General features: G+C 40.7%; 1 protein-coding gene across 1 annotated transcript in view; it reads left to right on the forward strand.

Annotated features, from left to right (window-relative positions):
* Nucleotides 1-17,962, forward strand: part of LOC112115860 (receptor-type tyrosine-protein phosphatase C) — a 151,895-nt gene that overhangs the window by 75,004 nt on the left and 58,929 nt on the right. Inside the window, exons 4-9 of the mRNA XM_026655755.1 lie at nt 834-860; nt 2,473-2,560; nt 3,558-3,659; nt 4,364-4,489; nt 11,189-11,221; nt 12,494-12,715. Coding sequence (XP_026511540.1) covers nt 834-860; nt 2,473-2,560; nt 3,558-3,659; nt 4,364-4,489; nt 11,189-11,221; nt 12,494-12,715 — 598 coding nt within the window. The remainder of the gene's footprint in view (nt 1-833; nt 861-2,472; nt 2,561-3,557; nt 3,660-4,363; nt 4,490-11,188; nt 11,222-12,493; nt 12,716-17,962) is intronic.

Raw genomic sequence — 17,962 nt, forward strand, 5'->3', positions numbered from 1 at the left:
GTGACCTACAAGGTTAAAATCTTTTTAGATGACAGGGAATCCCAGGAGCAGTCAGTGTGAAGTTGGGAAGAAAAGAATGGTTCTTCTCTCCCCATGGACAACTGAAAAGCACTCTTTGGTATAGCACCAGTTAGTCTCACTCGGTAGTATTGGGCCAGATCCTCAGGTGGTGTAAATCTAGCCAGCTCCAATGACTTAAGTGGAGATACATTGATTTACACCAGCTGAGGCTCTGGCCCATTATCTTACATCCTAATTTGTAAACATTCCAGAAACATTATTTTGTTTTTATTGCTTAAATTAAAATCAAATATGATTAATGTTTCCAAATTTTAGTATAAACAAAAATATATAGAAATGAAGTTGCAAAGTGACAGGTAACATCATAAAACCAATATAATTATAGGTTTTTATCACTATGCTTCACCGACCCTTTTCCTGATCTATGTGCTTCCAGTTCTCAGTTTTCAGTGCTGTTTAAGAGTTGCACACTTTTGGCGTGTGCTGATCATGTGAGGCACATAGGGAGAGGTCAGTGATTCAGGTGAATCAGCTCCCTTCCAAGTAAACGGCAGGAACTAAAGAACCTAGAATGCATGTGCTTTTTTGTATGCTGCAACTTAATTCATTGCCTTCTCCAGGACTACTCGTGCTTAAAGTCAGGCATGTGCTCATATACCTTCATGAGTCAGGTGCCAAAGCCCTTCTCCTGCATGGGGCAAGGATCTGTTTGAATTAATCGGATTGCAGGATTGGGGCCTTAATGTACGGACACAAATGTGTATAACCTTCTCTTGACATACTGTATTTACTCCTGTTTTTATTCCTTTTAGGGAATGAGCCGAAATCTAATGGAACTGGTAAGAGAACTATTTTACTTTCCTTACAGAACTGCAACACTTCTCTATGAAATTTGCTTATATTGTGGTGGTGTTAACGTCTAATAAGACAAATCCTTTGTGTGTACAAGTATTATCTTCTAGATTGTTTAATGCCTTTACATTTAGAATAGTGAGATCACAGGTGAAATAATATAGACTGGTTTAAAAAGGAGGAACCAAATGAACCAGTTTGCTTCTGTCTGAATTTGTGGTTTACATGTATTTTACTGAACATATCTCACTCACTTAACATATTCATTTAGATTGTAAGTTCTTCAGGACAGGGACTGTGTCTTTGTTATATGTTGGTACAGTGCCTAGCACAATGGAGCCTTGGCCTCCAGGCATGACTGAAATACAAATAATTAATACAAATAATAGAATATGGTAGGATCTGAATTGTGTATGCTAGTTTAAACAGAAAATGTGTTCATAATTGTTTTGTTTTGTTACTTCCAGATAGTGGTTCCACATTTATCTGACCTAGCAGAGGAGTTAAACTTTTACAAAAATTACAGAAAACCCCAATAGAATTAAAAGAAGAGTCCAAAGCCCACTGAAGTCAGCTGAAGTCTTTCCGCTGAATTCACCGGCTTGGGACCAGATCTATACAGTAAAAAAACCAGTAATATAAATATAGCACAAATAAGAGAATTCAGGTTCTTCATCATATAATAGCACTTTACCACACACTTACAAAATCGTATTATCTTTATCTGCAAACAAAGAGTTAAGAGGTCACAGCTGAGAATGAGAGAGAGGACAGTGAAACTGGGGCTGAAGGCAGAGAAACACTATAGGAAGACTGAAATAGCAGTAGAATAGTACAGTGAGAGGTACCAATGTGCCCTTTGAACATGCAGAACAGACATGCCAAACCTGCGAAAAAAACACAGAAATTGTGCTTATTTTTGGCTTAATTGGCTTGTGAGTTGCTTGTTGGCTAGTTTTTGGCTTGTAGCTTATTGCTTGTTTGTCGTGTAGCTTGTTGCTTGTTGTAGTTTGTTGCTTCTTCTTTTTTTTGATTGGCTGCCGGCAAGCAGGGGCAAGGTGGGCATAGGAGGGCGGGGGAGGGTCAGGGGTGCATAGCAGGCCCACGACAGTCCCAGACTGCACACCGGGGGGATCTAGTCACATAGAGTGTTGGGGTTCTTAGGGATTGGCTTGTTTTGGTCTTGTTTTGAAATGGGATTAGCTTGATTTTTGGCTTATTGTGAAAGTCGGGGTGCTTATTTATCGCGTGAAAATTGGCAACTGTGATGCAGAAGATGAAAAACAGACAATAGAGTTGGACAAAAGTGGAACCAAGATGCCAAATCTCTTGAAATTAAAAAAAAAAAATAGCAATCAGGTTAGAAGTTATGATTCATTGTTAGATAAAACTTGGTTTATTTATTTTTTCTTTTGTGAAGCAATGATGACATCCAGTGGTCCTTTAGGTTATTTATAGGTATATATGGTATATATTACATACAGGTATTTCAAGAGATGAATTTTAGCTTCCATTTCCCTATTCAAAGAGTTAAAGTAATGAATACTGATTACATGCCATTTTTGAACATACATTTATTCTTAACTTCTTTCAAACCAGTCTAAAGAATATGAATCAACTGAGAATCCTAGGGAAGATTTTATATCCTCTGAGAGTGCTGTGTGGTGGTTAGATCAGGGGACTGAGAGTAAGGATTCCCAACTTCTGTTCCTTGGCTTTGCCACTGACTGGGATGTATGACCTTGTGCACACTTGTACAATGTCTATAAAAGTATTTACCAACAGAATCTGATCTTTACTGAGTTATTCAAATAAGATGGGACAATAGATTAGTTTTTACATTGGTTTTATACGTAAGAGAATATTAGAGGCTAATAGTGACATTTATATTATTGTTTTGGAACAGTTATTAAAATTACCAGGGTAAACCTCTCTCTCTCTCAGCACCTGAATCTACAGGGGGCTGAGCAACCTCAGCTACCATCAGAATCAACTAGCTTTATCCTGATCCCATGAAGCCAATGAAAGTCTCACCTTTGACTTCAGCTGCAGCAGTGTCAGGCCCAGTGAGAACTGAGGGCATTGAACACGTCAGGTTCTCAACTCATAGATGCTTTGCAACTCTGGTTTCTTTTCTTATAGAATGCATGTTTCTACTTTTGATTTTGGCCTTACATATAAGAAACAAAATGAAATTGTATAACTGCCTAAAATATACGGTCTCAGTTTTCCTTCTTTTAACGTTATCTATTCAGGAATAGATACCTTCTTTATGTGTGACTTTGTTGTCATTGTCTGTGCATGATATGTTAGGAAGCACTAACAGAACTATTGTACTTCCTTACTACAGGCATCATTCCAACAAGCAGCACAAACCCCAGCACTCATGCAGACTCAAACTCTTCCTTTGGATCCAGCAATCAGCCACACAGCAGCACTGCTGCCCTTACTTCACTCACTCCTGCTACCACCACATATAAACCATCAGGTTTGCTGTATTCCTTTAGATTACCCAGGTTGGCAATAATACAATTGCTTGAGCTGTACATGGAGAAAATTGTGTAGTTTGGCAGTTTATCACACTTACTGCTCAACAAACTGAAAATGTTCCTAAGCTTCACAACTGACGCAAGACCACAAGGTGTTTCTGTGTTTTATTTCCAGCATATGACTTGATCTTACAGTCATTATTCAGGCAAAACTCTTCCTGCAAGTCAATGAGAGTTTTGCCAAAGCAAGAGCTGCAGGAACTGGCCCAGTAAACAGTGACACTGATAAAACAAACAGTGAGTGGTTTCTAAGCAATGAAGTAAATACCAAGGCACTGTAGGTAGCATACCTGACCTGGCAAACACATACTGCTGAGGGTAGTGCTTACACCAGGGGTTCTCAAACTAGGGGTCGGGACCCCTCAGGGGGTCATGAGGTTATTACATGGGGGGTCGCGAGCTGTCAGCCTCCACCCCAAATCCTGCTTTGCCTCCAGCATTTATAATTGTGTTAAATATGTAAAGAAGTGTTTTTAATGTATAAGGGGGGGGGTTGCACACAGAGGCTTGCTGTGTGATAGGGGTCACCAGTACAAAAGTTTGAGAATCACTGGCCTACACCATGAGGAGTCTCATGGGTGTAAGCACTATGTTTAGTAGTTTGTGGAATTGTGCCTAATGATAAGAACTATGGGCAAAACTATGTTCACACAATGGGATAAAACCTGCAGCCCTTATTCAGGCAAAGCTTCTGTTGACTTCATTATGGCCCATATATTTGAGAACTGATTGACATATAAAAGAGTCCTGATATTGTGAATTCTAGTTAAAGATTCTTGTTTTGTTCTTTAATGGAAATACTAACACAACCTTACTTGCAGCTCTGTTCAATCTTTTGGTAAGATAATTACAAGAAGAAAGTACATAGTCCAAGACGTTTATGATATGATTACATGAAAAACAAACTCACTTTCTAATACTAATTTGTTCTGTCCTTGCAGATGCTTCCAATCTGTCACGCTTGCACACCACCTCACCATCCGTGAACCATACTCCAACCAGCACTCAAGCAAACATTTCTCAGCCTTCCTCAAACACCATTTTGACTACTCCCACTCTCACAACAGGTGACAAACCTGCACACAGTTCTGGCAATCCTAACACTGAATGCATGGGAAATGTGTTAGAATGAGGGCGCTGAAGTGACTTTGAGTATTTTTTTTAAACCTAACAAGTGATTTATTCTACAGATGCAACTGCAGAAAATTGCATTAAACTAAAATCTCTTACTACTAAGAATAAAATGCTTACTACTCCTAATGTAAGAGTTAACTGATGTAAAAGAGGCCAGATTCACTTCTTCTCAGCCAAGTGAAAAATTAACCTTCATTCCCTCTGAACCATCTGGCACTGGCTACTGTCAGAAAACAGGATACTGGACTAGATGGACAATTGGTCTGACCCAGTATGGCCATATTCATGTTCTAACATGAGCTTTCAGAACAATATTATGGCAAAAAAGGACTAAGACAATATTTGGAGGTATCAAGAAAATATCAAGCAAGAGTAGAGAGGTGATACTGCCTCTGTATAGGGCATTGATGAGACTACTATACTGTGTCCAGTTCTGGGGTCCAAATTTTAAAAAAGATGTTGAAAAATTGGATAAGATATAGAGAAGAGTTGAATGCCTTACAACAAGAGACTATAGAATCTCAACCTATTTAGTTAATCAAACACAAGGTTTAGAGGTGACCTGATCACAGTCTATAATCACATACAAAGAGAAGAGATATCTCATATTAGAGTGCTTTTTAATATAGGAGACAAAGGCATAACGATAATCAGTGGCTGGAAGTTGAAGTCAGCAACGTTCAAACTGGAAATAAGGCAAAACTTTTAACAATGAGATAATCAAACACAGGAAAAGATTACCAAGAAATGTGGTAAATCTTCTATCCCTTGAGTTTTTAAATAGAGCTGGTTGAGATAATTTTTGACAAAATCTTTTTCTTTAAAAAATGCCATTTCATCAAAATTGTTTTTGGAAGTTTTGGTTTAAAAAATTGCCAGGAAGATATCTGAAGTGCAGGCTGAAATTTTGGGGGGTGGAAGGGGAAGAGAGAGACCCCACTCAGACTAGCTAATAGCCTGGTGGTTAGGGCACTCATCAGGGCTGGGGGGAAGCCAGGTTCAAATTTCTGCCCCAAATCATGCAGATCAGAGTTTCAAACCTGGCTCTCCTACATCCTAGGCAAGTACCCTAATCAGTGGCCTTAGAAAGTCAACACATCTCTTCCTCACTGAATATTTAGTTATATAATACTTAGTCCTGCCTTAAGTGCAGGGGACTGGACTAGATGGTCTCTCGAGGTCCCTTTCAGTCTTATGATTCTATGATATAGAAAGTGGAACAGCTCCAACAGGAGTGATTGAGACAGACTCTATAGCACTGGCTATTCTGGGATGGGCAGGTAGCTGTCGTGTGTTTTTGTGAAAAATTTCAGAAGGTCTCATTTTGTTTTGCATCAGAATGAAGACAAATTTTGAAACTTCTAAAAATCTTTTGTGAAATGGAATTTTTATTTTCTGGACAGATCTATTTTTAAATCAAAATTGGATCTTTTTCTAAAAAATAAAGTCTAGTTCAGTGGTTTTCAACTTATGGTCCGCAGACCCCTGGGTGTCCTCAGACTATGTCTAAGGGATCCGCGAAAGGTTGTTATTATCATAGAACACTGGTTTTCAACCAGTGGTCTGCAGACCCCTGTTGTAGAAATAAGGTTAAGAACCATTTATAATGAGCAGTATGATCCGCAATTAACAATATCACTGAGAAATAATGAAACACATAGTATCTAAGGGTATGTCTACACTACGAAATTAGGTCGAATTTATAGAAGCCGGTTTTATAGAAATCGGTTGTATACAGCCGATTGTGTGTGTCCCCACATAAAATGCTCTAAGTGCATTAAGTCGGCAGACTGCGTCAACAGTACCGAGGCTAGCGTCGACTTCCAGAGCATTGCACTGTGGGTAGCTATCCCACAGTTCCCGCAGTCTCCGCCGCCCATTGGAATTCTGGGTTGAGATCCCAATGCCTGAATGATGCAAAACAGTGTCGCGGGGGGTTCTGGGTACATGTCGTCAGGCACCTCCCCCTCCGTCAGAGCAACGGCAGACAATCGATTCGCGCCTTTTTACCTGGGTTACCTGTGCAGACAACATACCACGCCAAGCATGGAGCCCGCTCAGCTCAGCTCAGCTCACCGTCACCATATGTCCTCTGGGTGCCGGCAGACGTGGTACTGCATTGCTACACAGCAGCAGCTAATTGCCTTTTGGCAGTAGACGGTGCAGTATGACTGGTAGCCTTCATCGGCGATCTGGGTGCTGGCAGACATGGGGCTGGCAGACGTGGGGCTGCATTGCACACAGCAGCAGCCCCTTGCCTTTTGGTAGAAGATGGTATATTACGATTGGTATCCGTCGTTGTCGTACTGCAGTGGCTGTCAATCATGGGCACCTGGGCAGACATGCTCAGTCCTATCGAACTGTCTTGACGATGATGGTTATCAGTTGTAGTATGCTATTTTCTGCCAAGCGCCCAGTATTTTCTGCCAAGCACCCAGAAGATGCCGAGGGCTATCAGTCATGCTGCACTGTTGTCTGCCAGCTTAAGATGTAAAAAATAGATTTGTTCTGTATTCATTTGCTTCCCCCTCCCTCCGTGAAATCAACGGCCTGCTAAACCCAAGGTTTTGAGTTCAATCTTTGGGGGGGCCATTCTGGGTGACAGTTGTTTGTGTTTCTCCCTGATGACCTCTCACAAGGCACAGGCCCCAGCAATTTGCAAATCATGGTGTTACTGGGGGAGGTTCATGCCGTGGAACGCCGATTCTGGGCCCGGGAAACAAGCACAGACTGGTGGGACCGCATCGTGTTGCAGGTGTGGGACGATTCCCAGTGGCTGCGAAACTTTCGCATGCGTAAGGGCACTTTCATGGAACTTTGTGACTTGCTTTCCCCTGCCCTGAAGCGCCAGAATACCAGGATGAGAGCAGCCCTCACAGTTGAGAAGCGAGTGGCGATAGCCCTGTGGAAGCTTGCAACGCCAGACAGCTACCGGTCAGTTGGGAATCAATTTGGAGTGGGCAAATCTACTGTGGGGGCTGCTGTGATCCAAGTTGCCAGGGCAATGAAAGACCTGGTGATATCAAGGGTAGTGACTCTGGGAAACGTGCAGGCCATACTGGATGGCTTTGCTGCAATGGGATTCCCAAACTGTGGTGGGGCCATAGACGGAACCCATATCCCTATCTTGGCACCGGAGCACCAAGCCACCGAGTACATAAACCGCAAGAGGTACTTTTCAATGCTGCTGCAAGCCCTGGTGGATCACAAGGGACGTTTCACCAACATCAACATGGGATGGCCGGGAAAGGTACATGATGCTCGCGTCTTCAGGCACTCTGGTCTGTTTCGAAAGCTGGAGGAAGGGACTTTCTTCCCGGACCAGAAAATAACCATTGGGGATGTTGAAATGCCTATCGTGATCCTTGGGGACCCAGCCTACCCCTTAATGCCATGGCTCATGAAGCCGTACACAGGCAGCCTGGACAGGAGTCAGGACCTGTTCAACTACAGGCTGAGCAAGTGCCGAATGGTGGTGGAATGTGCATTTGGACGTTTAAAAGCACGCTGGCGCAGCTTACTGACTCGCTCAGACCTCAGCGAAAAGAATATCCCCATTGTTATTGCTGCTTGCTGTGCGCTCCACAATATCTGTGAGAGTAAGGGGGAGACATTTATGGCGGGGTGGGAGGTTAAGGCAAATCGCCTGGCTGCTGATTACGCGCAGCCAGACACCAGGGCGGTTACAGGAGCACAGCAGGGCGCGGTGCGCATCAGAGAAGCTTTGAAAACCAGTTTTGTGACTGGCCAGGCTACGGTGTGAAACTTCTGTTTGTTTCTCCTTGATGAACCCTCCGCCCCCCCGCCCGGTTCACTCTACTTCCCTGTACACCAAACACCCCACCATCCCCTCCCCCCTTCGAGCACTGCTTGCAGAGGCAATAAAGTCATTGTTACTTCACATTCATGCATTCTTTATTAATTCATCACACAACTAGGGGGATAATTGCCAAGGTAGCCCGGGATGGGTGGGGGAGGAGGGAAGGAAAAGGACACACTGCAGTTTAAAACTTTAACTCTTATTGAAGGCCAGCCTTCTGATGCTCGGGCAATCATCTGGGGTGGAGTGACTGGGTGGCCAGAGGTCCCCCCATTGTGTTCTCGGGCGTCTGGGTGAGGAGGCTATGGAACTTGGGGAGGAGGGCTGTTGGTTACACAGGGGCTGTAGCGGCGGTCTCTGCTCCTGCTGCCTTTCCTGCAGCTCAACCATACGCTGGAGCATATCAGTTTGATGCTCCAGCAGCCGGAGCATCGACTCTTGCCTTCTGTCTGCAAGCTGACACCACCTATCATCTTCAGCCCGCAACTTGCTCTGTTCATCCCGCGATTCAGCCCGCCACCTCTCCTCTCGTTCATATTGTGCTTTTCTGTAGTCTGACATTTACTGCCTCCACGCATTCTGCTGTGCTCTGTCAGCGTGGGAGGACATCTGGAGTTCCGTGAACATATCGTCCCGCGTCCTACGTTTTCTCTTTCTAATCTTCACTAGCCTCTGTGAAGGAGAAACATTTGCAGCTGGTGGAGGAGAAGGGAGAGGTGGTTAAAAAAGACATATTTTAGAGAACAATGGGTACACTTTTTCACGTTACATTTTGCTGTTCACATTACACAGCACATGTGCTTTCGTTACAAGGTCGCATTTTTCCTCTTATATTGAGGGCCTGCCGGTTTGGTGTGAGAGATCACTCACGCAGTGCCAGGCAACAGATTTCGGCTTGCAGGCAGCCATGGTAAGCCACAGTCTTTTGGCTTTTTTAACCCTCATAACATGTGGGAATGGTTTCAAACAGCAGCGCCCTCATTTCCCAGATCAAGCACCCATTGGTTGGCCATTTCAAATGGGTTTGCAATGTAAAAGGAGGGGCTGCGGTTTCCGGGTTAACATGCAGCACAAACCCAACTAACCCCCCTCTCCCCCCACACCCAATTCTCTGGGATGATCACTTCACCCCTCCATCCACCGCGTGGCTAACAGCGGGGAACATTTCTGTTCAGCAGAGCAGGAATGGGCACCTCTGAATGTCCCCTTAATAAAATCACCCCATTTCAACCAGGTGACCGTGAATGATATCACTCTCCTGAGGATAACAAAGAGCGATAAGGAATGGATGTTGTCTGCATGCCAGCAAACACCGGGACCATACGCTGCCATGCTTTGTTATGCAATGATTCCAGACTACATGCTACTGGCCTGGCGTGGTAAAGTGTCCTACCATTGGCGGACGGGATAAGGCAGCCCTCCCCAGAAACCTTTTGCAAAGGCTTTGGGAGTACATGAAGGAGAGCTTTCTGGAGATGTCCCTGGAGGATTCCCGCTCCATCCCCATACATGTTAACAGACTTTTCCAGTAGCTGTAGTGGCCGCGATTGCCAGGGCAAATTAATCATTAATCATTAAACACGCTTGCTTTTAAACCATGTGTAATATTTACAAAGGTACACTCACCAGAGATCCCCTGTGTGCCCTCAGGGTCTGGGAGCACACCTTGGGTGAGTTCGGGGGTTACTGGTTCCAGGTCCAGGGTGATAAACATATCCTGGCTGTTGGGGAAACCGGTTTCTCCGCTTCCTTGCTGCTGTGAGCTATCTACATGATCTTCATCCTCATCTTCCTCATACCCCGAACCCGCTTCCCTGTGTGTTTCTCCAGTGAAGGAGTCATAGCACACGGTTGGGGTAGTGGTGGCTGCACCCCCTAGCATGGCATGCAGCTCCGCGTAGAAGCGGCATGTTTTCGGCTCTGCCCCGGACCTTCCGTTTGCCTCTCTGGCTTTGTGGTAGGCTTGCCTTAGCTCCTTAATTTCCACGCGGCACTGCTGTGCGTCCCTGTTATGGCCTCTGTCCTTCATGGCCTTGGAGACCTTTTCTAATATTTTGCCATTTCGTTTACTGCTACGGAGTTCAGCTAGCACTGATTCATCTCCCCATATGGAGAGCAGATCCCGTACCTCCTGTTCGGTCCATGATGGAGCTCTTTTGCGATCCTGGGACTCCATCACTGTTACCTGTGCTGATGAGCTCTGCGTGGTCACCTGTGCTCTCCACGCTGGGCAAACAGGAAATGAAATTCAAACGTTCGCGGGGCTTTTCCTGTCTACCTGGTCAGTGCATCTGAGTTTAGAGTGCTGTCCAGAGCGGTCACAATGAAGCACTGTGGGATAGCTCCCGGAGGCCAATAACGTCGAATTCCGTTCACACTACCCCAATTCCGACCCGCTAAGGACGATTTTATCGCTAATCCCCTCGTCGGAGGTGGAGTAAAGAATCCGGTTTAAAGGGCCCTTTAAGTCGAAAGAAAGGGCTTCGTCGTGTGCACGTGTCCAGGCTTAATTCGATTTAACGCTGCTAAAGTCGACCTAAACTCGTAGTGTAGACCAGGCCTAATAGAGTTGGTTAAAAATGGTGGGAATTATTGCATAAATTTCATTGAATTTTCTTCCCTGTTTTTCAACTATTTTTGAAGATCGAAATACAAATATCTGTATTGAATGTACCAGATCTTTTCATATTATCAGTCACTGTCCTCTACAACTGAATGTAGAAAGCTGCCTTATGATATTAATTTGTTTTTCTCTTTTCTTTTCTTTTCTTTTCTTTTCTTTTCTTTTCTTTTCTTTTCTTTTCTTTTACAGTAACTACTACAGTGACAACTCCAATATCTTGTGGTAAGTTATGCTTAATAAAAGTGAAATGAAACTTTTCAAACCAGAAAGAAACTCTCTCCACTTCACTCAGATCAGCTAAATGCTCAAATAAACCAAATCAGCTCCTATCTCAGGTTGTTTTTTAAGCTTTCTTACTATTTTAGTATCAGGGGGTAGCCATGTTAGTCTGTATCTACAAAAACAACAAGGAGTCTGGTGGCACCTGTTAGTCTTTAAGGTGCCACCAGACTCCTTGTTGTTACTATTTTAGAATAATTGTTTTAAACTTCCTCGAAGTTTCTGACTTTCTGCTCTCCATTTCCCACTCTGCTGAGGCATCCTATCGGGCACTAGGCTGCTGCTATTAATTACACGTCAGTGCTGGAGCAGAGTCTGCCTAAAGGAGAAAAAAGTCTGGTTTTATTCAACACCAAGGGGCTCTCTAAGCTTTTTTTCTGCAATAATTTTATTTTACACCATGTGAGAGAGGAAATGAATGCAAATTTTAGTGGCTGATCACTAATTCAAACTAGACAAGTTTCTCCAATTCATAGGCAGAGTCCAGATCTAATTATTTGGTAGACAGTTTGGAATATATAATGTTTTGCAGTTATTAATTGGTCCGGCAACAATATGTTTTCAAAAGACCAGGTTTGTTTGTTTCCTCATATGTCAGGGGAGTAGAAAAATACATTTCCAAGTTTCATACACCAGAACAGATGTTTTCAGGAGTAATTCAAAAATGAACATTTCCTTTTGCAGGAAATGTGAACATTTTAAAACTACATTCCCTTCAGATTAGGAATGAAAAGTCAAAATATTGAAAATCATCTCAGAATGAAAAACTATGAAAAGTTTTGAATCAGAAATGGTGAAATGAAAATTTCAATAGTTTTGATTCACACAAAATTAGTCAACGTGTCAAAATAAAAAATTCCATTTTGAATTGATGTTCCAAAATAAAAATAATTCCTTTAGTTTCAAAATGTCAATTCAAAATGATTTTTGTTTTGTTTTGATTCTTCCAACTGGAAAATTGAAAACAAATTCATAGACATTGACATTTTCCCATGGAAATTTTCTATTTTGACAAAACTACATTTTCTGACCAGAAAACTTTTTGGTCAAAAAAATTCAACCAGCTCTAATATTTTCTCTTGGGGTCTTTAAAGCACAAATTATGCTGGAGAGCAGGATACAGTGTTGGATCAGTAACTCTCTAGCTGAAGTATAAAAAAAAAGTAAGAAAAATTGTTATAAATCCATTTTTCACATTTTCTCCCCTTCTTTTAGAAAAAATTGATATTAATGTGAAATATACCTACAGTGGTAGCACAGTCACTGCAAAGTTGAACATTCCTGGAAAAAATAGAACATACAATATTTTCTGCAACTCCACTTGTAAGGTGAAAAACCAAACTATTGAAGGACTTAAGGAATGTCTGCCATATAACATTACAGTTGGATATAATGAATGCCCCAAAATATCATCACATGTAATTCATATCCCACCTGGTAAGTACAGCTTTTGTTCAATATGAGGTTTTATTTAGCAAACACTGTGTTATGTTCTTGGTGCAGAGTTTCAGAAATCTGCTGCTTGACTGGGTGGACTCCAAGTGTTGTTTGGGGCTGGAAATTCCTCTCTCTTATACCCTTAGACTTCAGACTCTGAGTTTTGGTATCATTAATCTTTGATTAAAGCACAAAGTTACACCTCTCCCCATGTCCATTCAATGAAAATGATATAATAGTGATGCAGTATACATGCTCAAAGAACAAATAGTGTGTTATGCATGGAGTCCTGAAAAATTGCCCCCTCAAATACCTTAAATATTATCTTAATTTGAAATGCACGTTTCCTGATTAGGCTTGTGTGTTTTCAAGCTCTGAGTGGTCACACACAAGTATGTTTTAAATATTTCTTTGCACAAGGTGTATGGCTTAGAGACAGTTGATCAAGAAACTGGACTTTGTAATTATGTTTTCAGGGACAAAGGTGTATTGAGCTTTTTCTTATTTAATTCTTTCCACCCTAATTATATTTTCTGTAGTCCAGTGCAGATTGAGTGGTGTGAGTAGCATGTAATATTTTTTTATTTAGTTTTCTATGTTCAATTATATAGCTTGCCAAATGATACCCATTCCTCTCTAGATTCATAGTGCAGGAAGAGCAAAACATTCTTTAGTGACTGATATGGTGGGGGAAATTCTATTTGATAAACTCTTCAGATATACAATACATAATAGGCATGAGTTTGAAAAGATGGCCTCCAGACTTGTAACTTAAGCTATAAGACTCCTTTATATCAGGTCCAATTGTACAGAGCTATCTGCAGTGGAAACAAGGAATGGAAGCTTTCCTCATCTGCTGCTGGCCTTCTCTTCCCCTGTAACCGTATTTTACATCCTCCCGCTTCTTCCCTCACATCTCTGTATTAGTCAGAGATAGAGAATGACCACTACAGTTTAGTTTCCCAAAACAGTTTCCTTTATAGCCAACTCTATTTTTCACATGCTTATAACCAGGATGGGGATAGTTCCTCTATAGCCAGGATATTGGCCTGGTGGGACAGTCCTCTGTATGGGTCTCAGGACTGATGCAGAATGAGGAAATTTAATCTGGGGTAAAATTTTCCAAAGAATATAAGTGATTTAGGAATCTGTGTCTCGTTGATTTTCAATGAGATTTAGGTTTCTAAGTGCCTAAGCCACTTTGAAAAATGAGATTTAGTATCCTAAATCACTTAGGCCAGATCCTTAAAGGTATTTAGGCTCCTAACTTCCATTGAAATCATTTGATCCTTTGAGGATCTGGGCCTTCAAGCCTTCTGAAATTTTTATCTTTGTTTTCATTTCTCATCCTGCTGAACTGTTAGGCAGAAAGGGAGCTGGTTTCATGTTTCAAAAGGAAAAAGAAAGGAGGAACAAAACCATCATGGATATAAGCAATAGTACTAAACACTATTCAATAGAAAAGTGAATAGTAATGTTACAATTAAAGTGGGTTTTTTAATAATAATGAAGGATGTATGGAAAGATTTTTTTGTTTTTGGTGAAATTCAGCCTGTTTGTTGATAGTGCTGCATCATCCCTGCGATGATAGGATACATCCCTTTCATCACTGGCTAATAATAATAATTTATTTCTGCCTTTGGAATGCATTACAGTGCACAAAATTCCACATATTGGAAAAACAAATCCCTGAAACACTGGAACTCTCTACAAAGGATTTATCACACCTCCGAATTTACTCAGGACTAATTCTTCACATTAAATACAGTCCATAATAAGGGGCAATATGGGTGGTGCTCTGTCCTGAAGCAGTGAGGGGAGGAATTTGTTCTCAATTCCATGGCACTTCAAGGGAGTGCACCTGCTGTTACACCCTTCAAACTGCAGCTGATTGTTCCTTTTGTGCCAGTCACACTCCCGTGTGTTGAAGTGGAACTTCCTCAAGCAGAGCATGTCTGGCCCTTACGGGGGACAGGAAAAGCTTCTTGCAACTTCTTCTCCCATCTTTGCAGCCACATAAAGTTGGCACTCAACAGAGTGTGAGCAACTATAAAGTTGTTCAGCTTTCCTGGGCCTCCCCGTCTTTCCCTGTCTATACTTTTCTGAAAAGCAGGCTGAAATTTTCCATATCTGGTCTTTCTCTAGAAGAGATTTTGTGTTTTAAAATTTTTTCAAAATATTTTCAGGCATTTTTGAGTTAAGATAGAATGTAAAAAATAAATTTTTGCCATTGTAAAAAAAAAAAAATCTAACCATGCTATCTTTGAATGTGGTATAACAGAAACTTTGAATTTGGAAACTTAGAATTTGTAACATCCCTTGTGTTCCATGAGGACTACTGGTTTAGAATTTCAAAGGCCAACATTAATTTCACTCAGTTACATTTATATTATTTTTTAATCACTGGGTTTTTTTGGTTAATCCTTTAATTGTTGGTTAAATTTCTTAATGTATTACTTGGTGTCATTTGTTTGTATATATTTTATATAACAGTAGAGTCACCAAACAAGAACATAATTAATTGGTATGAAAAGAAATAACATTGCAGAAAATGTCACAATAATATAAGACACGAATCCTTCTTCACAGATGGAGCTAGGTACAGTTTGGAAAGCCGTGAAATAACCAATACATCTGTACAACTGCGTTGGAATAACTCATCTAATTGCTCTTTGGCCTACAATTTTGCCTGTGAAAATGGTAGGAAACTTTTTGTACCTTTTAAAAGTTACAGTTTTAAATTATTTTTGTTTTGATTTGATGGTGAATGGACAAATTTAAAGCAAGAAATATCATTTTTATCCTAAGTGTCAGCATAAACTGAGATACTAGAGTAGACTTAAAATGCATATTTATAAAAATATGGAGGTGTGAAAACATTCCCTCATAAACAGAGTATGAGAAGAGGGATAGAGGATGGACAGTAGTAGATACTGTATGGGAACTAAAAATATATATATACTATTCTATATACTATTGGACCTTACCTGAGAATGTTAACTAATGACCAGATGGTTGTTATGAACTTTGAACTTAAAGAAAATGCCACATAGAAAACCTGTCTTCTAAATTATCCCATGAGATATAATTAATTTCTAGAGCTAGTGGGAAACCAAATTTCAGTTCAGTTTCAGAAAAAAAATCGCCCTCAATTGGGACAAAAACCAGAACTTTGAAAATGTTGGTAGAATTGAAATCCCACAATTTTTCACTTTGGAAACAATGAAAATGGTGGCAATTCTGAAATGAAATATGCTCGCAGGATGCCTAGCTACTTGCCAGGTGGGCTGCAGCAGTGGAGAGGTCCTGACAACCTTGGTATCTGGTGCTTTAAAGTGACATAATTCTGGTCGGTTTTGTGGCTGCACACCACTGAATGAAAGCCATGAAACTGACCAGACTCTTGTCAAGTTAACAAGAGTTTCACAACTGCTGTTCAGTGATGGGCAGCCCTGGAGTCCCCAGCTCTGGGAACGTCCACGTAGAAGGGCTGCCCCAGAGCTGCAGAGCTTAGAAACTCAGGCTCCCCAGCAGCCTGTCAGGCTGACAGGAAACCAGTGAGGTGTTCAATGGGCCAGTTTCAAAACCTGCCTGAGTTCCATCAGAAGTTCCTTGAAATCAAACCATTTCAGCAAAATGTTTGACTTCAACAAATTCTGATGAAAAAATGTTTAATCAGAATTTTCCCAACAAGCTCTATTAATTTCTCCTGTGACTTGCATGGAAAGCTAGTTGAGGGATTGGGGAACTTCTAAACAAAGATAAGATAAACCTGTTATGCAGACTAAATTATAATGCTTGAAATAGAAAACAGACTAGAGAAAAATCATCTAGTAGATTCTACACTTCCAGATTTTGAGTAGTGTATTGGGCTTTGATTTTTGATTTTAGTTGATATTAACTAAACAATTTTTAAAGGAAATCTTTGTTGTATTGTTTTCTTTTATTTTAATGGAACACTATGGGTGTAATCCTAGTCCCATTTGAATTCAATGGCAAAAATCCCATTGTCTTCAATAAGTCCAGAATTTAACTCTTTTTAATTATATTTGTTGTTTTGGCTTGGGCCAAATTTTTTGGACAATTTTGACAAAAACATAAATTTTGCTACATGTACAATTTATATTACATTTTTATCAGTTTAGTCAATTAATTAATAGTGTTGAGTGAATCAAAGAAACAAGAAATCACCTTGGAAGTCATATTTGAAAATAATTGGTTCTACTTGAAATACAGATTCACATTCATAATGTCTAGACTTTCTTCACCAAGGAAGATGTATACAAATGGTTGTGTATCTTGATAATCTTTGAGCAGGATACATTGAATAGAACATGCCCCTCTAACCTCAGGGGAGATGTATAGGGGGGGAAATGGTAAATGTGTAAATCACCACAGCCAAAACAGAGCCTTTAATCTTAAATGAAGGAGGTACAATACAATAAGTGGTGCAAGTCATGTATTTAGCTCCCTTTTTGAAAACTGATCACAGGTTTTTTATCTAATATCTATCAAGGTAAAAGGAATAGATTATGAATGTAAAACATTAAAATATTTAAAGGTGGGATTTTCAAAAGCACTTAGCATTAATGTAGCACTGCCCCTGCTGAAGTCAACCTTCACTGTCAATGCTGAGCTCTTTTGAAAATCCCACCAAAAATGTTAACTAGAATTTTTGGGTTTATGAAAAAGTATTAATGAAACTTTGCATTTTAACATGGGGAAGATATCCAAAACGTTACAGAACATACGGGAATACTGACAAATTTATCACCCAACAAGGACTACACATGCACTGGGACTATATACTATTTTGAGAACATGGTTGCACAGAAAACCATTAATATATCAACAGATTATGGAAGTGAGTATAATTTTTTGTTTTTTAATGTTTCTGATACAGATCCATTTTTTATTCACAGCAGCTATATTTCCTGGGGGAGGAAAAGGATGTGTGGAGAAGGGATAAAGGATATTACAAGTCTGGTAACCAGATTCTATGATATTAGCATAGTATAAATCCCATAGATTCGAGAAGGGAGCAGAGAGCATGGTGTTCAAAGAGTTGGAAGAAGGAGCAAACGGTAGTGAAAGAGGATACCGTGTTTACAGGCAGGGGTTGGAGAACACAGAGATATTAATCTTGAAGAGGACAGATTTGACCATAAAATTATATATTTAGAAGGAATTAATTACTGGGTAGGAAAATGTTCTATTTATATTTAATTAATGTTAAAGATGTACTAG

Source organism: Terrapene carolina, unplaced genomic scaffold (genome assembly GCF_002925995.2).
Source record: "Terrapene carolina triunguis isolate 2854851 unplaced genomic scaffold, T_m_triunguis-2.0 Scaffold211, whole genome shotgun sequence".
Lineage (NCBI taxonomy): Eukaryota > Metazoa > Chordata > Testudines > Emydidae > Terrapene > Terrapene triunguis.